This window comes from Melospiza georgiana, chromosome 6, assembly GCF_028018845.1.
Source record: "Melospiza georgiana isolate bMelGeo1 chromosome 6, bMelGeo1.pri, whole genome shotgun sequence".
In the NCBI taxonomy this organism is placed as follows: Eukaryota; Metazoa; Chordata; class Aves; order Passeriformes; family Passerellidae; genus Melospiza; species Melospiza georgiana.
The window spans coordinates 54248167-54272137 of NC_080435.1; the positions used below are offsets into that span (position 1 = coordinate 54248167).

The 23971-nt window shown below is 42.1% G+C and overlaps 1 protein-coding gene across 1 annotated transcript; it reads left to right on the forward strand.

The window, feature by feature from the left end:
• On the forward strand, positions 1–22762 carry TRMT61A (tRNA methyltransferase 61A). The gene is made up of 4 exons (XM_058026173.1): positions 1–81; positions 2675–3038; positions 12891–13157; positions 21351–22762. The coding sequence occupies exons 2-4, from the start codon at positions 2708–2710 to the stop codon at positions 21677–21679; spliced, it is 927 nt and encodes a 308-aa protein (XP_057882156.1). The 5' UTR covers positions 1–81; positions 2675–2707; the 3' UTR covers positions 21680–22762.
• Positions 22763–23971: the final 1209 nt, after the last annotated feature.

Below are 23971 nucleotides of genomic sequence, written 5' to 3' on the forward strand. Positions count from 1 at the left end.
CAGCAGCCTGCGACCGAGGCGGAAGAAGGCGCCGGGCGGCTCCGCGTGTGAGGAGAGCCGGGCCGGGCCGGGCTTGGGGAGGTAAAGGGCTCGGGGCACGGGGAGAACCGTCCCCGTGGGGACGCGGGGCGCTGGGGCCAGGGCGTTCCTGCCCCCGGGGCCGTTACGGGTTAACGCTGCTCTCCCGCAGGCGAATGCCGCCTCTCACCCCTTCCCTGCCCAGCCCGTGCTTCTCACCTGCCCGCAGCTGGGGTTCCCGGGTCCGATGCGCTGCTGGGGTGCAGGAGCCGCATTACCGTCCTCGGGATACGGAAGGGGCTGAGGGCAGCCCTGGTATCGGGGTCGCCTCTGAGCGGGGGCACGGAGCGGCTCCCCAGCCTGCGTGCGCCTGGGCAGCGAGGGGGCCGTGCCTGCCGGAGGTTCCCCGCCAAGCAGCCCGGCTTCAGGAGAGGGCAGGGGCAGCCTGCCAGGTCCCTGTGGGAGCTGCTCAGGGAAGAGAGATGTGTGCCTGCGTTGTGGTTGAAGGGAACACAGAATCATGTTAGTGGTTTTATTTGTGAGGCTGCGAGGGATCCCCTGGGGCGTTGGGTTTAGGTCGCTGCAGCCATGGCAAACCCAGAGAGAAGTCCTGACCCCGTGTCGGGGGGCACCGCCTCGGTTTCCCCCCACTGCGATCCCTCCACCGCCATTGCCCCCACACCGTGTGGCGAGAGCGGTGCTGCAGCAATCCCCTGAGTGCTGCCCGGGGGAAAATGTAACAGTGCGGGAGCCTCTGCACTGCCAGGCAATGGAGAATACTGGAAGTGGTGGTAGCTCACTGTGATCCTTGACAAGGGGGCAAGGCAAAGAAACTTCCAAAATTCCTCACAGACACCAATTATACCCCAAATGTATGAATATAATGTAGCGGGTGAGGCCTAAGGGATGCGGTGTCACTTGGGATGTCAGCTTGCACTGATACGGACTTGCTGGACTTGATGATCTTAAAGGTCCCTTCCAGCCTTAAAGATTCTGTGATTCACTGCTGTGACTATTAGCTGTGGTAAGTGTAGTGGCTCAAAGGAAGGCAAGGAAGATGGGAACCAGCTGGTTGGTGTAATCAAAGGGAGAGGAATTCGCTCAGTGTTCCTGCAGGCTTGCTACAGGATTCTTTTGCACATGGGTGTAACTGCAGTAAATACTGTGAAAGAAATGGATTCCGTTCGAGGTCCTTTCAGATGACGCTTGTGAGAGCTGAAAACTGCACTGCATTAAAAGTGTCTGGAATGAGAACTCTGAGTATCATTTATGAAAGATTAAGACATGAACATAATCATAGGGTGCAGGCTGTAAAAGATGGCATTTGTTCTATCTCACAAAGTCCTTTATCTATACATTTCTGAATTCATGGGATGCTCTTGTTACTATTTCACCAGATGTCCAGACAAGCCTCCTCTGCCTTGGCATCTGAACACCTTATGCAATAAGCATGTCATAAGCTTTGGAAGTTTCAGCCACAAGCACATCTGTTTATCAACCTCAGTGACTGCAGTGGAAAAATTATAAATCTAGCTGCTTAACAGTAAATTGAGCTACACACAGGAACCAGACTACAGACACCAGACTACACTTTGAGAACTGAATGTTTTTAATTGAAATGATGAAGCAGGACCAAACTCTTAAACATTCAACACAAAAGTACATGAATTCAGTAACTGTTCTGAAAGTAAAAGTAACACTGCTTTTGATTCTGCCAGGTATAGTGTACCAAAATCTGACTTTCAAAGCCTTCTGTCATAGGCTCTAATTTCTAACTTTAGTATCCCTGTTACTTCATTAAGCAATTCTTGCATGAATTGATCAACCTGCAGCTCAGACAGTTAGCTGCTTTATCTGAAAGGCAATGGCAGGTTTCATTGTAAGCCACCTTCTGATTTCTAGATTGTCTTCTCAAAGCCATCAAAATTTAATTGTAATTCTCTAAAACAGCTCTGAGACCATGGGGCTGAAGTGATTCAACTGTTGGCATTAGCTTGCAAGTGGTTGTTTACATTTAGCTGGAGCAGAGATCACTTCCCAGACAATTACTTTGCACCCCCAATGGCAAATTAAAGGCCACAATATTCTTTTTCCATGTAGTTAGTCAAGTTTATGCATAAATTAATGCCCTCAGCCTATCTCTAAACGTTCATTTGGAAAACTTTCAAGTATACTTTTGTTAGTGGTCCTAATAGCTGGTGATTGAGGTCCAGGCAAGTAGCAGAATGTCTTTATGTTGTAAATCATCAAAAAATAAGCAAGAAGATGGGAATAGAATTAAGCTTAATAGCATGCTCTGAGTGCTCAGGAACTGTAATTGAACAGGGTGCTGAAATTTGTACTAACCTGCAGTAGCATTTTGGAGCAGGCTGAGTAAATTACAATGTATTTCCTGATTTTTCTTTAAAATGTACCATAAACCAAGAGAAATACTTGTTATTTTCAAATCTGTGGGATCCTTCCATTGATTGTAATTGGATCAAGAGTACAGTGGAGAGCAGCTCCCTGAACTGCCTGGAGCTCTCTTGTAGCATCTCATTTGCACAGTGTGGTTTTGTTCTGTATTGGAGAAAATAAAATCACTTGGTTTTATGCCTGTAGGTTCAGCTCCACTGTGGTCCTGTGGAACTCTCCTGACATATTTATTCTTCTCTAGGTGACAATCATCAGCCAAGACAAGGTTGTGACCATGAGTTTTGTGGAATATGGAGATACGATAAAGGATGGTGACACGGCTATTGTGTTCCTGGGCCACGAGTCCATGTTTCCTGTGAAGGTGCAGCATGGCTCTGTAACACAGACTAAGTATGGGGTCATCAGGCACTCCACAGACCTCATAGGCAAGAAATATGGCTCCAAAGTGACCTGCAGTAAAGGAGGATGGGTGTTCATTCTTCATCCAACTCCAGAACTGTGGACCATGAATCTCCCGCACAGGACGCAGATTCTGTATTCCACTGACATCTCCATCATCACCATGATGTTGGAACTGAAGCCAGGCTCCATAGTATGTGAATCAGGTAATAATTACTATGTTGAAATCCTTTATTAAGAACTAACACCAACACTTTCATGAAAAAAACAGGGTTTTCTTTATATTTTGCAAAAAGTTGCACTTTCTTCCCACTGTGATACAATTTTCCCTGCCCACACGTTGAAGAATGCTATGTCATGTGCACGTTATCAACTGGTTCTTGAAAAATTGGTGCTACCTCAGCATGCAGCCTCATTTATGTGGGTATACCTCTGAGCATGTGTTTGGGTAATTCATCTTGGAACAAATATGTAAACATTTTCTTTTCTCTTTTCTAAAACTGTTGTTAAGTACTTAAAAATGTTTGTAAATACATGATTTAAATCAAGATTCAGACTTTGAATTTGCAGATTCAGAGGATGTAGTTGAGATAAACTGGTGAAACAGATTCTGGTGATTGGGTGTAGAACTAATAAGATAAATTGGCAGTATTTATATGTGCTACCATGTAAGTACATAAATTTCATTCTTCTTTTTCCAAGTGTAATCTACTTGTAGCACCACAACCTCATGCAAAATCACTGATTAAATACAATCGATGACGTGTTCATCACAGGGCTGTGTTTTATTTCTAAACTTGCTTTAATTTATTACAGCTTTCATGATTTTGCTTAGTTTGGTAGTAAGGAGTGAATATTGACATAAATGTTATCTTAGTTACATAGAGTTTATAATAATGTCTTCCTAACTTTATTACTACAGGCAGTATGAGGCTTGCTTCATTTGAGAGAATCTCTGTAGTTTGGAGAAATAGCAGCTGAGGTAGTTTGTCCTTGTTTTTTCTGGCTGTTGGAGCATTTTTGAAGCAGTTTCATACACCTCCCTCTCAAGCATAGATGTGGCAAAGGATCAGCATGATAGGGCTGTGATGCACTGTGCTTTCTTACATTCACCATTTCCTGTTCCCACTCATGCATAATTTTGGGCAGCTTTTCAGGCATAATGACCACTTTCCAGCACAACTGAGACAGCACTTATCTCTGCACCCAGTTGGGAACCAGGCAGTGTGTTTAGCTGCTTGCTGTACAGCAGCTCTTGAAGCAGGCACAGCCCTGTGCAGAAGCCTCTGATACTGTGAAAATAGCTGGGTCCTGTGAGTTTGTGATTTGGTTTGCAGGATGATCAGATGGTTTTAGTTTTGTCATGGGAAGTTTCTGTATTCATCAGCTCTTCCTCTCCCTGCTATGTTTAGACAGGATGGGAAAAGTAAACAGAAAATTATTTGGGGGGCAGGGGGAAGAGATTGGAATTGCTCCATGTCCTGGCTCACTCAGACTAGTCTAATGTACAGAGCTGTATATAAAATATTTTCAATAATGTCAAAGGTGCCTAGAGAGGATAAAAGTGTTTAATCTCTTGCTTATCTAAACATCTAAGAAAGGGAAACACTTGATGATTTCCAAAAATGTTGTGAGTCAAAAGTCATAGCCACAAATCAACCATTTTTGCTAAGGGGAAACTGTCCCCAGGTTCATTGTAATGCTTGTACTGACATTGTATTGCAACTTTCCAGGCAAAGTGAACACTTTTACAGCTATAGTTATGCTTGTATTGCTTGCAAGGTTCACTCTTCACAAAGAAAGGAAAGAAGAAATAATACTATAATAAATCCATCTGACTAACCTTGAAGCAGGAGACCTTACTGCAGATTTACTGTGAATAAAAAACTTGACAGGTATTGACAACTGGAGCCTGTTTTGTGGTGATGTAGCCTGATATAGTGCCTGCTTTGTGGGGATGTAGCCTGCTTTGGTGCCATCCTAAATTCTGTGGTGTTTGGTGATCCAAAATCATTAGCTCTATATCAGCCTTGTGTGGGCTAGACAGAACCAGCCCAATGGTGATGAGTAGAAACAAGACAGGAAATCTGGTATAGTAAAACTTGAGTCTGCTTCCTGCTGGTGCCAAGTTTAGGTGTATTTTAAGCATTAATTAGCACAGAGGTCTGTATTTTTTATTATTTGAACTTAGATATACAGTTGCTGTATGAACTGGCAAGGCAGGCTCTGTACAACATGCTGGGCTCTTTTCCTCTGGACTTAGTAACTCAGCTGTAGAGGTGTGTCCTGTATTTAGCCATTGTGAGCTAGCAGAATGTTGAATTGATTTCCCCAGCTGTGAGAAGAAATGATTGAAAAAGTAAGAGGAAATACCCTCTGTGTCATGTTGAAATGCTGTGAATATAAATGATCTTCTGCATGTGATTATAAAAATGAAGTAGAATAACCAGAAGGATTAATTTTATGTTGCTTTAATTATATAGTTTAAATTGATTAGTAATTATTTGTCCTAAAAGATACAAACATATTAATATAGTTTTTACTATGTTTAATCATCTTCAGTAAACACATAAAGAGCAAGCTTGTCAGCAGCACATGCATAATTAAAGTGACCCAGGCATGCTCTGTTGAGGAGGCCATAAGGAGACTCTGCATCTACCTGATGTTTCATGACAGAGGTGTGGGAATATGATCCTTTTTCTGTCTTCTGCTAATTTCTAATTCATAAAGGTATGTTGAGTTTTAAAACTGTTAGCACTGTTACTACAGCTAAGATCTTTTTAAAATATTGGTCCCTGCTCTAAGAAATTCCACACTTGGATAGAGTTTTTAACAGCCCTGTCTTTCCAAAATTATGATACTCAAAATAGCTGCTTAAATATCTGCTATGAGTGGCCCAATAGTATGAAAGTTTCATTGTTGTCAGGTAACTCTAATTATCCCATTTGTGTTTATTGCATGTGCAGCAATGCCTAGATAAAGGAAAAGGCTAAATCTTTCCCTTCTGTCTCACCCCCTCTCCAAATCAACTTCCTAGGCTAGGCTCTCTGTAGGATAATTCCATTTGACAGCTGATTTTGAGGGGTTCATGTTTATTTTTAATACTATACTGGAACCAATATGAAACCTTTCAAATATTTTTCCAAGGAAAGTCCTTTTCTTTCCAGTCCCCACACATCAAGGCTTCTTACTGTTCTCACTCCATGGTGAGATGTAAAAGAGTGCCTGTCTTAATAGTACAGCATGTGAAATCTCATTTAATCTGATAAATCTCAGAAATATTTTGGCTTTGATGGAGTGTAGTATTTAGACAAAACATAATTTAGTCAGAAGTACTTTAACCACCATCCCAGTGATCCTTCAGCATTCACAAAATCAGACTCACGTGAGCAAAAACGTTAATTGGATTTTTTGTTTCCCTTTAGCTAAATCCCAAATTAAAAATTGCTAAACCCTGTTCATTGCTGCACAGCAATGGGTTTCTGAGCTGAGGGACTGGATTTCTGAAGGCTGAGAGCAGTTTTAGCTTCTCATGGTTTCTCAGAGAAGGAGTAATAGGAGCTGCCACCCAGCCTTACCCTAGTGCTTCTCAAAAACAATTATGAAATTTTCAGACTCACAGCCTGGGTATAGATTTTGTTAAAGAGTACACCCATAAAAAATTAATGAGGACTTAATGATTAATGAATACTTAATAAATGATTAAGAGTTTATTGTGGAGTCCCAGCAAGTCAGCTGTATGCTTATGGCTCTTCTGAAGTGCTTATAGACTTTTTGACAAATGCTGCTCCTGTCTTCATTATTTTTGTGTCATAAGTACATCTAAATTGTTTGCAGCTCTGTTTTTAGTGTAAAGTACAGATCAAAGTTAATTTGATTCTGGAATGTGCCCAAACTAATTATGTCTGTGTTTTGTAATGTCTCCCTTATCTACCTCTTAGCAGCTGTTCAGGTTAGAGTGGGAGAAGAATTAGAAAACCTGATCCTTGTACAGCACCTCTTGAAGTATTAGGAGAGCCTCATCAGTACAAATGTCATAAACCACAGCATTCTCTTGCCACACCAAAGCACTGAACTGGTGCTGGAGCCCCAACAGAGGGGCAGCAGAAAAGATGGGCATCTATTGGAGCAAGTCCAGAGGAGGCCATGAGGATGAGCAGGGGGCTGGAGCACTTTCCCTATGCAGACAGGCTGGACTTGTGCAGCCTGGAGAAGAGAAGGCTCCAGGGAGATCTTAAAGCACCTTCCAGTACCTAAAGGAGCTGCAGGAGAGCTGGGAGAGGGAATTTTACAAGGGCACTGGGTGATAGGACAAGGTTTAAACTGGTTTAAACTGAAAGGTGAATTAGGAGGAAACCCATTACTGTGAAGGTGCTGAAGCCCTGGCACAGAGTGCCCAGAAAAGCTGTGGATGCCCCATCCCTGGAGGTGCTGAAGCCCAGACTGGATGGGTTTTAAGCAACCTGGTCTAGTGGAAAGGTGTCCCTGCCCCAGACAGGTGGGTTGGAACTAAAGAATCTTTAAACATTGTTAATCCCAAACCATTCTGTGAGTCTGTGATGATTCTATGAACCAAATCTCTGACCACATGAGGCATCACTGTAGTGTATTCAGACTTGTGGCTGTCATTAGCTGATGAGGAATGCTGTTCATACCCTAAAGTGTTTGTTTCCAGACTTTCTGGACTCACTTTGATCTTGTAATTTCACCTGACCACCAAGTACACTTCTCATGCCTCTCTGAACCTAACCCTGTTGTTAACCATATTATGTCCATTCTGTAGAAGATTCCTTCCTAAAAAAATCAGACTTCTGAATCTATAAGGAAAATTTGTCTCTTCACTTGAATCTCTAAAGATAAAATAATTCTTCATATTCTTTTTAGGCAGTGCCAGCCTTGAAAACCTCCCTACTCTCCTTCTCTCAGCTCCTCAGTCTGGTCAGTGAGCAGTGGCCCTCTCTGACCTCCAGCCTGTTGCCTAAAATTCAAATGCCTGCTTCAGCATGGTGTCCATGACACACAGGCAGATAAGCTAATTTTCTGTCAGGGGAACTTCTTGACTGCAAAGTGAACATTTTTCATTAGGTATTTTCTCATTCATCCATCAGTTCAACTCCTTGAAATTCTCTCCCTCCCCCTCTTCCTTCTCTCTGTCCCTGCTACTCCTGTGTCTTACTCTGTTACCATGATTTGGACCCTTGACTATCTTCCCAGGAAGATATTTGGGTTAATTTCCATCAAATGCCTAATGTCTTTTCATGTATCCATTATAAGTCATTACACAAACTTGTCATGTAGAGTGAGCAGTCTTTCTGTTCAGTCTTTCTGTTTCTTGACAGATTTTAGCTGTGGAGTTGTTAGCTCTGTCTCAAGATTAATTTTCCCCTGGTCTTGAGGCTCCTTCCGTTCTCATGGCTGATTCATGACCTATCTTACTGTTTGCTAGGACTAAGTGGTGTAGCTAGGAGACAAATAGAACAACACTGTCATTGTTTTGTTGTATTTACAGATTTCTGAATATCTTAGGTAGCCAAATTATGCATCAGAAGCTTAAGCTCTCCTAAAATGTTATGAGGTATTTTAGAGACCCAGTATTAAATGGCACTTTGCATACTTTTCTTTTTTTTCCTGTTTCCAAGCAATATGAACCTTTTTATGCACTTAAGAGCTTATTCAGCTTTATTCCAAAATGCTTTTGCTTACACACAGCTGTACACATCTATAAATCCTAAATGACAATTTGTAGCTCTTTTTTAAAAAGAAGCACCACGATGAGAAACTTCTAGGGAAGACAAGCCAAGCAGTTACCTGCAAAGAGAAAATGTAGTGGAGCACAGAATCAGGTCACTTATATTTATGGCATGGGTAGGATTCCAGGAGATTAGACAAATATCCTTTGTAATAAGGAAACAGAAAACAGTGTAAAAGGTACTTTGTATCTTATATCAGTTAAGTGCTGTGATGCTGTGGTGACAGTCTTGGCAGCATTCTGTGCTGAAATAACATGCTTTAGTTTTGAGCAGCTCAGATATTGTCCACTTCAGCTTTTGAGAAGGTGAGAAGTTATTTTAACATGGTCATTGTTTCAAGATGGCTGAGGTGTGTGGAAGCTTCTCTGTGGAAAACCTCACACTTGAATAGGCAGAGAGTGAGAAAATCTGCTGGAGGTCAGGGCAGTTGAGAAGTTCATCTGATCAATACTTGCTTGTCTGCAAATCAGGAGGAGCTATCAGTAGGTGCTGAGCTAGAGTGTTTTATACAGATGTCCACTTGCTAGGACTGAAATCCTAAAGCTGCATATTTTAGGAGAGGGGCAAAAACACTCCCCTGGACCTTACATGTATCAGAGAAGGAGAATGTCATGTGCTTGAGCCCAAGAAGAAGGAAAGAGCACTGCATCAGTGTGCAGGGCCATTAGCCCCTAAATCATGGGTGTAACACAGGGGCTTAATTCCTGCCTCTGGACTGAAGTGGAGCCCATTCCTGGTTCACTCTGTGCTGATCCCCTGCACACTGCTGCCTCCTCAGATGTTGAGCTTTGAGTGTGGCATATTGGGGCCCCTGCAGTGTCTCATTAAATGCCTGCAATGCAGATGTCTGCTCTTTGACTAAGATGTTTGAGATCACAGAACAGTCAATGTAAAAGAGCATCACATTTTCCAAGTGAAAATTAGCAATGACATAAGTGCTCACCTAAATGAGCTCTAAAGCAGCAGCTGTGCTGCTAAGGTTGTCTTCAGTACAGTCTGAATTGTTGTTTTACTTCTCTTCTGTAGAGTCCATTCATGATTAAAACATGGTAGTCAAGTGGGCATTGTCCTGTGGTAGAGAGCAACCATTTTCTAAGGCTATTTATTGTGCAGGCTGTCAGAAAGGGAGCATCCTGGTGTAAAAATTATAAATTAGTTGTTCTAGTCTTACCTTCTGCTTTCTAGGTCATATCAGGAACATATCAACACAGACATTTCACTGTACCTCTGTGAGAAAGAAAATCCACTGGAGTTCTTCCAGTTCTGATCTTGCCTCTTCTGATACAAAATGTTAATTTTTGAGTATCCAGTTTTCTGGTTCAGGTAATTTGTATACAGGTAATTCAGGAATGCTATTTCTGGTTTGGTAACATTCTGCTATGTCTGCAGTAGTACTCCTCGAGTTTTGTTGCTGCCCTCACTGATTCTGTATCATGCTAGGATACATTTCATTTCCCAAGGACACTTGTACCCAACTAGAACTTACACCAAACTGGTGCCTAACACTCTTTGAGTCATATTTTGCTTTTTATCAGTAGTGATTTTGAAATAAGGACAAAGAGAAATTGAGATGGTTGCAGGAGGACAAAAATATCGAATGTTGCACCTTTGTGGGGACACCCCCAATTAATTTCCTTTCTACTTATTTCTAAGCTGCTGTAGTTCAGATTCTGTGAATACAAACATTCATTTCCCCTTCTAGAACATCACAAAACCAGAGGGTTGAACCCCTGCCTTGTGCAGACAGTGCTGATTGGGCTTTAGGGCTTGTGGCAGGTATGGACTCATGCCAGACTCATATTAATGGATCACATCAAATGTGCTGATCTATTGGACACATGAGAGTTAAGGGTCATCATCATGTCACATGTCTGGGTTCAGAATGTATTTTCTAGGAGAGATTTTTACAAGATTCATAACCATCTTGTTTCCTGCAGTTTTGAGAGTGTTGTCACGGAGAAGACAGGCAGCATCTTCAGAAATACTTCCATTAATAATATTAATGTGATAGAATTTGATAGGTTAAAATGTGATACATATGTATTGTTCTCATGTTTGTGGTAGCCAGTCAACAATAAATAATTCCTGGCAACCTTGTTTAACAAAAGCTCTGTCTGTAATAAGCCTGCAAGTGGTGACTTCCAATATCTTGGTTTTAATTCGGGGTTTGGCTTGGAGTGTTTGTGAATAAAAGAAGAGTTTTAGAAAAGAAGCCAAAAAATCTTAATGGGTTTTCCTATGGAGAAGACAAATAGTATCTTCTGTGGTGTTTTTAAGAGCAGATTTAAAAGGAAAGTGATTAAAAATGTAAAAGAATATGAACAAGGAAACTGGATACATGCACAAGCTGCCTCGCTCTTCTGCTTACAGCCCAGGCTTGTTCCCTCCTTCAGATTAGCAGGGAGAGATGCAGAAAGTGTGCAGCACTACACATTTGAGAGGTACAATAATTAAATTTCCTCATTTTACAATAGCTCTCAGTTATGTAATCCTCCCTTTTGGCATGAAATGCAAAGGCAGAATTTCAGTCTTTAGCATCCTGGGAGCAATAGTCCCCTGCTTTTGTCATTAACAAACCTATCAATGGAATACTATTTCTTTGTTATGCACATATGTCATTGAGTTTTCACAACCACATGGCTGCTGTGCTGCCTTTACTCCTGTGACCAGGGAAAAGTTCATTTTGTCATTTAGATCCTTCAAGTGCTGAGACAGGATGGTTTTTGCTGTATGCACATGTAGGTGTGTTTTGTTTTTTCTTTGTTTTGCCTGTACTTTCACTTTATTAAATGCCGTGTGTAAATGTTTCTCTCTTCTCCCGGACCTCTCTGAAGCCAGTGCTGAAATCTGCAGCTCCTCCATCCCTGCCTGCCTGTGCTGTGCTGAGCTGCGGCGATGCCCCTGTGCCCGCCGGGGTCAGGGCCCCCTCTCTCCCGGGGAGCGGTGCCGTGCTCGCAAACGCGGGCCCTGAGCTCTGTTTACAGTCTGAATGTGCCCCCTTTCAGAGCTGTGGGATTAAATACCGTGCCACAGCAGCGTTCCTCCCCTTGTGTGACTGGAGGGCAAGAACCTGGGATCTGCCACTGAACTCAGACTTCCTGCATGATTATGGAAAGTACTGTGCCAATTAAGCGGCTGTACCAGCCCCTGTGCCCCCTAATTAATTTCCTTTCTACTTGTTTCTGAGCTGCTGTACTTCAGATTCTGGCCTTTATATGTTTTTTTTTAAGATTTATGCTAGCTGAAAGGACTCTCCTTAGGCTGAGTAGTCATTGAAAATAGCTGGAGACAGATTTTATTTCTACAGGAGAAATGTGTTCTAAGCACAGGATTATGAATCAATAAACACAGAGAATTCAGGCTTGCTGTGGGGTTTTGAATTTGGGGGATTACTCCATTAAATGCCACTTGAGTGACTAATTTGCAATGAGAACTGGTATATGGGTGTTTTCTTAAGTGAAAATCTTTGTTATTAGTCATCCATCTATTTAATATGCCAATGGATCATTTAAAGTAAGTTTCCTAAATTATCAAACAAAAACAAGAAAAAAAAATCTTTGTCTTGTCAGTCCCTGTTTGTGTGTGGTAATTGTAGTTACCTACAATTGTGCGATGGATTCTGTTAGACTAAGTTAAGCTTGTGTAGGTGAGTATGTGTGTAAGTGACCTGTGAAAACAGCTGTTTGATCAGTGTGGCTGCAAGGAGCCAAGAGGCCTTGCTTTGGGGTAATTCCAGTGGGACTTGAGGATGTCTCTTAAGAGATCTGTGGAAAGCAAACCATATCCTGAAGGCCATTTGTTTGCATGGATATTAATAGGATTTTCAAGCACAAACCCATGCCAATATATTTTCTTTGTTTAGTAAAGTATAAGGTTTTGAAAATCCATTAAAATTTGCCTTAATCTCTTTTCGCCCTAGAAGAGCCTGACACTTGGAAAAAAAAACCTCTCCAGTTAATTTCCCTGAATTTTTCCTGTTGCATTTACTTCCTCGTGTTCTCCAGCGCCAGTTGTTAGAGCTATAGCTGCCCCTTGGCATTAGTTTCCTCCTCCAGGGAGATGGGACAGATCCTGGGTTTGCAGGATTTTGTAATGAATGCTTTGAGGACCTGGAAGACTGTTTCCTAGGACACCTAGTCCCTCCCTCCTTGTGCAGGAAGGACTGTTCTCTTTCAGGAGCTGAACAAGTGGTTTGTGTTCATTTGAGTTTTGAACGAGTGTTCCAAGCAGGAAGATGAATGCAGAAGACTTTAGTTCTGATGTTTGTCCCTGACAAGCCCAATTTCATGAGTTGTTTGTCTTCCCCAGGTACAGGCAGTGCCTCCCTCTCCCATGCTCTCATCAGGACAGTGGCTCCCACCGGGCACCTGTACACGGTGGAGTTCCACCAGCAAAGGGCTGAGAAGGCGCGGGAGGAGTTTCGGGAGCACGGGGTGGAGCACCTGGTCACTGTCACCAACCAGGACGTCTGCAAAAACGGCTTTGGGGTCTCCAGCATTGCAGATGCCGTGTTCCTAGACATTCCATCTCCATGGGAAGCCATAGGACACGCCAAGTCAGCATTGAAAGCTGAAGGTAACTGCATTTTTCTCTTTCCGTGCGCATATCTCTGCCTTTGAGCCATACACTAGATGTGCTCCCTTCCCTGGTGTGATCACTGTTCTCAAATGTCAATCTCCAGGCATTTTTAAGGCTATAAAACCTTCAAAAGGCTTCTTCAATTTACAGTGGAAGATTTGAAAGGAGAAGAACAATTTTTTACCTGCAGGCCTGTGAGAACTGCTACAATTAGCATGGGCAGTTTATAAAAACTCCTTTGAACCTTTCTCAAGTGCATTTTGCTAGATCTGAGGTGTGTGGGAAGCAGAAGTAACAATAAATGCTGAAAGCAAATTTCTTTGGCAATTCAGTAGAAAGGTGTTTGTATGAAAGGTGTTGAGCCTCAGTTCACATCAATCATTGCAGATTTGTCCCCATTTAACAGAGCACCCCAAGGGTAATGTTAAAAATGAAGTGGTTACACTGAAATATGCTTGCCAGTTTATGTCCTAAATCTTTGTGATTGGAGCTAGTGAGAAGTTTGCCATTGGATGCAGTGGGAATGGAACATAAAGGATGTTCTAGCTTATGCCAGTTACTCTGGGATTCTGACAGCAAGTGAGAACTGATGTTGAGATTTTGCACAGATTTCATCACTTTATTATACCTCTTTACCCTATCGAAAAATAAACTTCAGTGAATAAATAATTCTTTTATCCTGAAATAAGTTTTAATTAAGTTCACAATTGCTTCCATCTACAAAAGTGACTTCTCTAATCAAGAGAGCATGGAATGCTGAACAGTGTCCATGCTGGGACATGATTTTAAAAAAATCTTGATTATGTGCCAAGGCCCCGTTCTTTGTTCAAATATATAGTCACAGGCTGGACTTCAAGTGAATTACAAAGTCTTTGTGAAATCACAAGATTGAAGCTTGTTCTTAAAGGTCACTGAATGTGCACTGCCTTGCTGAGTCAGGACCAGCCCTGCTGTTAGGCTACCTCAGCTGCTACTGATAATTTTCTACAGAGCTTTGTGATACCCACGCCTTTAAAAAGTGAATAAACACAGTGAGCCTTGTTAGCACTCCCTACCTGCAATGGTTACAGTTCAATTTGTAGCAGATTTCCAGTGTGTCCTGAGGGGAAAGAAAATCACTGCACTGTACAATGCCCTTCCCATGCTCAAATTATCTAATCTAGTGAGCACAACACTCAGCTGACTTCCCAGCTTAGAAGGCGCTGCATTGCGCAGTCCAATTTGAATTATTTAAGTGGTGCATGCTTAGCATACTAAGCAGGGCTGCTTGAACAGCTCCAAGTTTTGAATCCTTGTCTCACTCCAGCATTTGAAATCCTAGAAAATGTAATACAGTCCCAAACTGGCCGTACCATCTGGCTATGCTTTTCTGTGCTTTGCTACAAGGTTACATCTGCTGAGGCAATATAAATAATACTTCAGAATCCCACATTTTTGTGTTTGTGAAGTGGTGTCATTCACTTCATGAGCCACTCAAAAGGGGAAGTTGCTGATCCTTGCTGCAGTTTTTGCTGCAACCAGCCTCCCATGTCTGAGATCTGGTACTGATCTAAGGCTCCTCTTTTGGGCAACTTTGTACCTGACTGAATAGGTGCATTTTTAAAATTTTGCTATTTTTCATATAAACAAAAACCAGTTTTCATATAAAATGTAATTGATTGTCGTAGTAAAATGTAAAAACTTAGACACTTTCCTGTTTTATCCTGAGTCATGGGAGTAGTTTTGTTGTGGTTTTTTTACTGCTGTTAAATCTAAAATATGGCAGAAGGTTATCTGTAACTGCTTCCCTTTCCCTACCACAGGCAGATAATTTAATAGTGCTCCTTTGTTGTGTTTTCAGAGTTAAACCTCTTCTGCAGTACAGCCTGTGCACATTCTGCTGTTACTGTTCCAGGGTTGGTGTAGTGATAAAGCATCACTGCAGGAAATGAGTTCCACTCTTTTCTGTCCACGCCCTCTCTCTCAAATCTGGACAGGGTCACATTTGAACCATTCACACTGTGGGTTTTGTTGTGATGTGCCCTGCAAATGTCACAGCTGTACTGCCAGATAGTGGTAATTTAATCCCTGAAGTCTTAAGGTATTTTGAATTAAATGAGAACTAAGCAAATTCAATATATAGCATTAGCTACTCTCTTCCTTAAAACCTCAATACTCACAATAGAGTTCAGCTGAGATGATATGGGAGAGTTCCCAGCCTTACAAAACCTTATCAGATCAGTGTTCTCTCTTCCACTTGAGCTCAAGGTCCTGAATAGTTGCCACTCCTAGTAGGCTGAGTGTTAATGATCCTGTTTACAGAGTGCAACTATCACTCACGTTGTGCCTTGCAGGATGCTGTAAATACACTGCTTGGAGCAGCCTGGCCTCCCATTTAAAGCACTGCCAGCCTCTGAAAAGCTGAACAAATAAAATGGCACAGGAGGTTTGTGACTGGAAGGTTCTTGTTCTCTGGTGATGCTTCAGGTTTGCATCTCAGCTGCATCCTTTTGTGCTGATGTCACCAGTCACACTTCCAGCAGAAAAGCTGCTTGTGGCATCTCTGAGGCACTGCTGCACTGCAGAACTTCCTTTCATTGCCAGACCTGCACTGTTTTTCTTCTGCAGCATCTGCTGATTAATGCTTTTCTGTTGTCATAGCTGCTGTTCCCCATGTCTGACCTCGGTGATTTTTGCAAAGTTGACATTAACCCCTTCAGGCTAAACTTTTAAAAATTAAGAAAATGAGAAAATTGTGAGGTAACAAAAATATCCTCAATATTCTACAGTTCTTAAATGCCCTGAAACTTTTGACTCACAGTCATTTCTCAGCTGAATACTGTAGTGCTTTGAATATAATTCTGCACCCACCTACTCTACTCTCATAAATACTGTCTATTTCTTCCAGAGCTGTGCAAGATGAGGGAGAAACCCACTGGTACAATAATTTTCATACAGATTTTAAATTTTCAGGTAGGGGGATGGAAAATTACAGCCATGTATTAGGGTGGATTAGCCTCTTATATTTTAAGTTGCTCCTTATGGTGTTTAACAGTCTGAGTCACAAAATTATTAAAACCACCTCTCTTTTATTTCCTTTCTTTCTTTAAAGATTTTACTCTTTAATTCAGATTCTCCATTCCCTCTGGAGCATTGTAAAGCCCCTAAATTATGAGTTATCAAATTGTGATCCTTGAAAACAACTGAATCAGGTAACATGGTGCTGTCAATTCTCCCCCCAAAACTCTGCAGATAAAGTTCATTTTGAACATCTCCCTCTTGGGGCCTCTGCACTTCCATGTCCATGTAGGAAGCCTCACTGGCTATTTTTCTTGATCTCCAGAAGAGATCCCAGTTTTAAACCACCCAGGTGTGGCTTTGAGGCACAGCTTCTGTCCCTCACCACATGAAGGATTTGGACTCCTAATTCATCCCTAGCTTGGGTCTGTCAGGGCTGGGTATGTCAGCTGCACACACAGTGGGCCTGCCTGAAGTGATTCTTTCACGTGTAGAGAGTCAAGCAGAAAGATTCCTGCATCAAAATCCTCACTGGCCAGCCAAGCTACTGGCTTTGACACAGTTTGAAGGAAGTAGTTTGGGATGAAAGGATCCCTAAAGAAAGTTGTTAGGTTTTCTTCCCCAGTATGGAGCCGACTGATTCTTTAATTTCCTTGTTACATGCTTTTACCAGCCCACAATAATGAGCAGGAGTAAATTCCTTTTGAATGATGCACCTACAAGTGCAGAGGTTAAGGTCACATTTGCAGAAAATCACATCAAGCTCCTATTAATGAGCTGGCAAGTGATTTGGAGAAAATTCTCTTTTCTGAATCAAGAAACATCCTTTAATTTCTTCCAACAGCCAAATCCTCTAATTTCACTTGTCAGGGAAGCTACATCAAATCGCCCACGAGCACACGCACTTAAAGGACATTCTGTCCCCTTTTGCAGAGACAATATTTTTGTCACAGAGTAAATGCCACAGTGATGCTGCTCAGTGACTCTCCTGCCTCACCCCTACACAATGATAATGCCTGTGTGGTTTTTTTTTTTTTTTCCTTGAGATCTTTGTAATGTAATCTTCCAGTTATGACAATGCATTGAAGTCCCAAACCCAAGCTGTGTTCTTTTGCCAGAGGTAAAAATGTTTTGCTGTATTCTTTATGTCACAGAATCATTCTAAAAATTACTGGCCATTTTCTCTAAAACTTAATGGTGCTGCACTTCATGTGCATCATCTGAATAATACTGAAATGATGAAAGAACCTGTCAGAGCACTTGTAACACATACAATAACCTACAAAAATAAGAGCACATTTCTTGGACTTGTTTTCTGTATCTTAAGCACACACTGGAATTCTTGTCAATAATAGCACTGAGATTTTCCATACCTGAAACCTAATGCACTCAATAGCTAAGCAGAACTGGTAGAGATATTAGTCCTTGCTCAGACAAACCACAAACAAAGTTGTTTGTTAGAGTTGCACAGGAATATTCTGGCAACTTTTGAGGCACTGGCTTCTTGTAGAGATGCAGTGGTGGGTCCCTCAATTACCAATTAGATAAAGTCTGTTGAAATGTACTGTATGGATGAAAATCTTCTGCTTCCCTCTTCCCTTCAGCTCATTTTTCTAATCATTCCAGTCAGAGTTGTACTTCCATTTTCATGTCCTCTCAACCCTGTTGCTGGTTACAGTGACTGCCAGGACTGTGTGGGCTTGTTCCAGGCTATGGATTAAGGACATTTAACCTCTCCATTAATGCTTCAAACTAACTCACTCCCTGTAAAACTGAAGGTAGAAAAAAACTTAAGTCTTTCATACAGTCTCATTATTCTCTTCTCCTCAACTGTAGCACTTGTCAGATGCATTATACATGAATAAACACATTTTTAGACAGCTCTTGAGATCAAAAAGCTCACACAGCTTCCCAATGTGAACAGGATTAATCTCTCATAATTACTATATCAATTTATGATGACACACAGATCTCATTAACCAAATTTAGGAACGGTAGCTCTCCTAAAAGGAGAGTTCTGAAGGAACACAAACCCAATTTGTACAAAAAAGTTTCCATTCAGATGTTTTCACTGCTCTCTAGTCTAGTCCATCCCTTTGTGATCCACAGACAGAGCAATGTGCCCCAGGGAGGAGAGGGGGGGAGTTCATGTCTTTTCTTCATTCACTGAGGAATCCTTGGCAGGGCAAGACAAAGCAGTGCACATTCAAGTCCTTTAAGCCCTGGAAGCCTCTTGGTGTCTAAAGGACAAGAGGGCTCTCAAGAGCCTGAGAAGTGTGAATGCTGAACTCTAGATTTATATTTGTTTGGTGATTGTGACAGAAGGGGTGTTGCCTGGCTGTTAGTCCAGCTGGGTACAGAGGGCAGCCCTCAGAGTGCAGAATTCAGAAGCATCTGCTCTGTTCAAGATGACAGTGTCTCTGCTCCTGGGACAGATGAGCATCTCCTTCTGAATGCTGGTTTTCTACTTTCTTTTTTGCTGGTCTAAACACACCGCAGGAATTGAAACTTCCAAATGTTTCTATTTTAGACACCCTCTCGCAGTCTGGAGCTGCAATTTCATTTTTGCCTTGCAGCCTTCTGCTAACTGTAGCTTTCCAATCTTCACTCCTAATATCTGCTTAATCACATAATTCCAGCCTGTAGCTGCAAGTCAGATCTGACCTGCCTGGTGGTACAGAAAAAGCAGAGGGGACTCCTCTCCCACTTGTTAGGATCTGTAAGGACAGATGCTTTGATGGGTTTGCTTCTAAGCCCTTTGTGGGTACCTTTATTTGGGAGGAATGCATAAAATTAATGAGAACTATAGGCATGAAAGGGGAAAACAAAATTGACAGAACTATTAAAACCCATTGGATGGTCTCAGATAGATGGAAGTTCACTCTTTTCTCATCTTTCACACCTGAGAAACTTCCAGCAGTGCAGGAAGTAAAGTAATAATTTTTGTGCTTGCCTTCTGGATATTTGCTACTGCAAGCAAGAGCTTTCTCCTTATTAAATGGCTTGAAAGGCTGTTTTCTGTAACCCTACTTCCCCCAGCAGCTGTGAGGAGGCAGCCTGATAAATCTTCACCAAGTTTGGTGTTGACGTGCTGTGCTCAGCTGACCGGCCCCAGGCAAGGGGAAGGGTGCTCTGCCTTTAATTGAAGGCTTGACAAGAACCGTAGGTGGCTCTGCAGCTTGCATGGCAACAGCTGTGTGCAGGCTTTGAGTTTTTGACTCTAAATCCAGAGCATGTGAATTCAAAAGCCTAAACCTATCTTCAGACCCTTACAGTCAGAATAAATAAAAACAGGCTTACTGTAAATGTAAATATATTATGCTTTCTTTATTGCAATATAAAACCTCAAAACCAAAAAGCCTGAATGAAGTAGTAGTCTCTGGTCTCTCAGATTCTTGCTTTGCAGACAAAGAGTTATTGTGAGCTGACATTTAGTTAAGTCAGACATTTGTTCAGTTCCCTACACAATAAGAATATAAATTCTATCTTTGTAACATGTGTGCATCATACTAGCTTTCTTATTATGTAACAGAATTTTTTTTTCCTGAGCTTTTCTGTTTTACATCTGCAACCATAGAGTAGAGTGTGTAAGTTCTTTGGGCAGGAAAGATTAGCTGTCAGATTCAGGAACATTTTGGTAGTGCTGGCCATCCTGATGAACATACAAATCTAATTTCATGGGAGTTAATGGACTGGGCGTGCAATTAAATCAGCATCAACAGACTTGGTTCATAAAGACACATACCAGCATTAGCTTTGCAGGTGATTATTAGATTTGAGTTTTAATTGTCACTCCAGGGAATTACTTGTCCAGGGTACTTTGTTCTGAAGATTCATGATAAGAACCCCTTGGTGCAGAGACTTTATTTGAGGACCAAAATTAAATCCTGCTTAGTGTATGGTGGATTAATGGTTGTGGAAAGTGCTCTTCCCCAGGCAGCACCAGCACATCATTGCTGCACAGTAACTGGAGTGCTACAGTGACGCTTTCAGACCTGATGCTTTCTTTTTTTAGAGATCTGACTTTAGAAACGAAAAAGGAAAAAAAAAAAGGGGGGAGTTTGAGATAAAGCAGGCTTCATGTAGTCCTAGCATTGCCTCTATTTTTAGCAGGATGCTTTGCTCTGGCTTGCACGGGTTCTTTAACTGCTTAGATGGCTGGCATTGGAAGGTTTGACTGGAGCCCAGGAGAGGACTGGGGAGGAATGCAAATCAGGCCAGCAGGCATCTTCATCTAATTGTAATAAATGCAACAATAGCTGAAGCTGCATTGCCCAGCGTTCCTTCCTCCTGCACAAAAGCTTTTCAGGAAGGGCAGTTGCCTTGGGGGACACTGTGTCCTGGGTGAAAGCACATGCCCTGGCCTTATGGCAGACAGTGTCCTTATAATTCTTTGATCTGATTTGGCTGTGGCTTTTCAGAGTAAATCTGAATCATTCTATTCTCAGCTGTTGAGGTGACATTGTAGCACTTAGAAAGGTGTAGGGGGCCTATTAATAGCCCGTATTAAGAATCAAAAATCAGAACTGTGCATAGACAAGGAGACAAGTGTTAGTTTATCACTTGAAAGTCTTGTCCTTGAGTTTTACAACATTTTGTTGTAAGCCTGCACGATGTGATATCCAGTAAAGTTCAATGCTCAGGAGACATGTTGACTAAAAGGGTAAAGCCTTAACAGCACTCCATCTATGGCCTGGAGAGCTGCCTTTATTCTGTGCACGCATACCATCGTCCTCAGCAAACACAGCCTCTTTGTCAGGGCGTGTGCAGTGCTGGGGCTCCAGCCTGGGCACTGTGTGGAGAATGACTTCTGGCTTTGTGTACGTGCCAGCTGCACTGTGGTGCTCACTCCAGAACAGTGGAGACTGATTCCAAAAGAGTTGTGCTCTGAAGGGACCAACTTTAACAGTTTTGCTGTGAGCAAATGTGGAGGGCAACATTGGATGTGGAAGATGAATGAAGTTGCTGGTGTTGTTTTTAAAGGGTCTGAAGCATCCTGTGGGGTTGTCAGTGTTTCATTTTGTGCTGACACTTTAAACCAACAAAGTTGCCATGTGGAGATTTTCTTGAAGAATGTTTCCACTTTGCCTGTATAACAGTAATTCTATGGGTATCTGTGAGAATTTGAAAAAAGATGAAAAGTGCTTCATTTTGGCTTTTGCCCTCTTTTCCACTACCTGTCTTATTTTGCAGGTGGCCGCATCTGCTCTTTCTCCCCCTGCATTGAACAAGTTCAGAGAACCTGCCTGGCCCTGGAAGAATCTGGTTTTACAGAGATTAACACCTTGGAAATTCTGCTCCGAGTGTACAATGTAAGGACAGTTAGCCTGCAAATCCCTGACCTTGGAAAAGCAGCTGAGGATAATTCCAGCCCTGGCTTTGACAGCGGCAGCCCATCCCATCAAGGCAGCTCGTGTGCCAATCTGCAGCCAGGCACTGTGCAGTTCAAGAGTGGTGTGCCACTGAGGGAGGTGGTTGGGCACACTGGGTACCTGACCTTTGCCACCAAGAGCCTGCTCTAGTACCTGCCCAGTTTGTGCAGTCTGGAGTGGAGTTTGAGTGCATTCTGTTTTCGTGGCTCTTTTCTGTATGGCATCCAAAGTTTCACTTGTCAGGGAATTCCATATATAGTCAGATTTGGTTGGAATATGCTTTGTTTAAATAGCACACAAGCATTAAGCAGAGCAGCATCAAGGGAATGTTGAAACTCTGGAATGGTGCTCCACTTGCTGCCAGAAAGAAGATAAATTAATAGCAAATGGCCATTCACTGGAATGTGCAGAATTAAGATCTCTCATAAGTAAGCAAAACAAACAACAGACAAATTACAAATAAGTTGGATTTTTTCCTCCTTTTTTTCTGAATTACTTTCCCAGGTTTATGTTTTTATTTTTCCCTAGCACCACTGGACACTATTCTTTTAAGTTCTCTAGTGTCTGTGTTGCTCTGAAGAATGTGCAAGTGCCTACTTCCTCCATTTTAGATAAGAAAGTTCCAAGATTGCAGGGTTGCCAGCACAACTGTTCACAGAATCAGTGTTTCCGTGGAATAGTGTTCCAGAGGATTATTGGCAACACTCAGGAACACAACCTCTCACTCCATTCCAGGCTGGCATCTGCAAATCATTTTGACTACACAGAGGTCAAAGAAGTGTGGTAATTGTTGGATTTAATGTAAATTGGTATATTGTGCTCATCATTTTGTAGTAGAAATTTGAACCTGGATCCCCACGGTCATGTTCTAACAGAACAGCCACTTTTATAGTTGATGAATCCACTGTGAAAATTAACTGAACAGCTGGCTAATACTATCTGACCACCTCTTTGTAAGTGGTGTGGATGAGTTTCCAGTTGTTTGGTAGTTCATTTCCATTATGGTGTATTGTTTTCCTGCAGCTGAATGACAGAAAGATTGCTTTTGGCAGGATTTCTGTCTCCAAATCACATCAATAATGCAAACTTAGTAAAATCCTCAACCAACCTTATTAATTAAGTTTTCGGATCATTTACTCTTTGGTCTTCCATACAGAGCTGGTGGGTGTGAGGAACCGTTTGAATGCTGGATTACATTTTGTATTTATACATTAAAATAATAATGCAAATTTATTGAAGTTCCTTCTTTTTCTCTTATTTAATTTTTAATAGTAAACTGACAAATATTCCTATTCCAGCTACTAGTGCTGCCACTCAAAGCATTTAGCTGTGCCTTGCATGTACCTGAGCATATTGATTGCTGGGCAAGGGAAGCAGCCATTCATAAAGTGCTGCCTGAACATTTAACCTGATATCCCTCCCCCTTTCTTGACAAAAATAAACAAAGCTAAGCTTTTAACGTGGTTCAGCAGAACGCTAATCCATAACGGTTTAAAGAGAGCTCAACCGATCACGGCTGCAAAGATAAATCTGTTGAGCAGATTAAAGGCAGAAAGCAATTCTGTTCAGCTAAATCAGTTATGTAAGTTGGCCTACAACTGCAGCATTTCCCCAGAAATTATGGGAAAGTTCCCTTTCTGCTGCTGTTCGTGTTCTCCAGGCTGTGCTGCTGATGCTGTGTGTGGGGTTTGGTGGCTGTGTTAGAATGTGTGAGTGTGTTTGTGTGTGAGTGTGTGTTTGGGTGAGTGTGTTTGTGTGTGAGTGTGTTTGTGTGTGTTTGTGTGTGCTGGGATCACCACCCAGCAGCACAGCACAGCTACTGCCAGACTCCAGAGGAAAGGATGGGGAATTACAACCACAAGTTTCTCCTTTACTTCCTTCAAGGTCATCCTCATTCACTAACAAGGGGGATCCCCAAGCTTCCCCAGGGATAATTCTAGCCCCAAACTTGATTGGTCTTTCCAGACAGACCTTATTTTAAAGTAATGTAACATTAAACTGGACTAAAAAGGAAAAAAGTCACGTTTCTGTGCTACAAATAGTTGTGGAATGGAAATACCAATGTGTCTTCCTGGAGTTTGAAACAAGGCTGATGCCTTTTTGCCTACAAAGCCCAATTCAAAACCCCTTGAAATAAACCATTGACTTTGCTTGGTCCCATATTGATTTGACCTCTGCTGAGGAAGGGCAAGCATTGCATAGAAGAGAAGGATTTCATTTCTGTCTTTGCAATATTTAAAAGGCTTTCTGTGGTTTTGTTGCTGATGGCAGCCATGGCCAGCAGTACTGCACCACTTCCTGCTGCTGCTTTGTTGTCAGGGTCACAGGGAGGATCCCACACTGTCCAGTGTGGGCAGTAGTGTCCTGCCAACCCCTCCACTGTTTAATGCTGCTTATGGTCACCTGTGTCCTACATTCTGGCCAAAAGTGGGAGATCAGAAA

Bases quoted from the DNA above. Each gene is read 5' to 3' on its own strand.
- TRMT61A (XM_058026173.1), top strand. From the start codon at position 2,708: ATGAGTTTTGTGGAATATGGAGATACGATAAAGGATGGTGACACGGCT. The intron at 3,039-12,890 runs GTAATAATTACT...TGTCTTCCCCAG, and splicing joins CTCCATAGTATGTGAATCAG to GTACAGGCAGTGCCTCCCTC. The intron at 13,158-21,350 runs GTAACTGCATTT...CTTATTTTGCAG, and splicing joins GTCAGCATTGAAAGCTGAAG to GTGGCCGCATCTGCTCTTTC.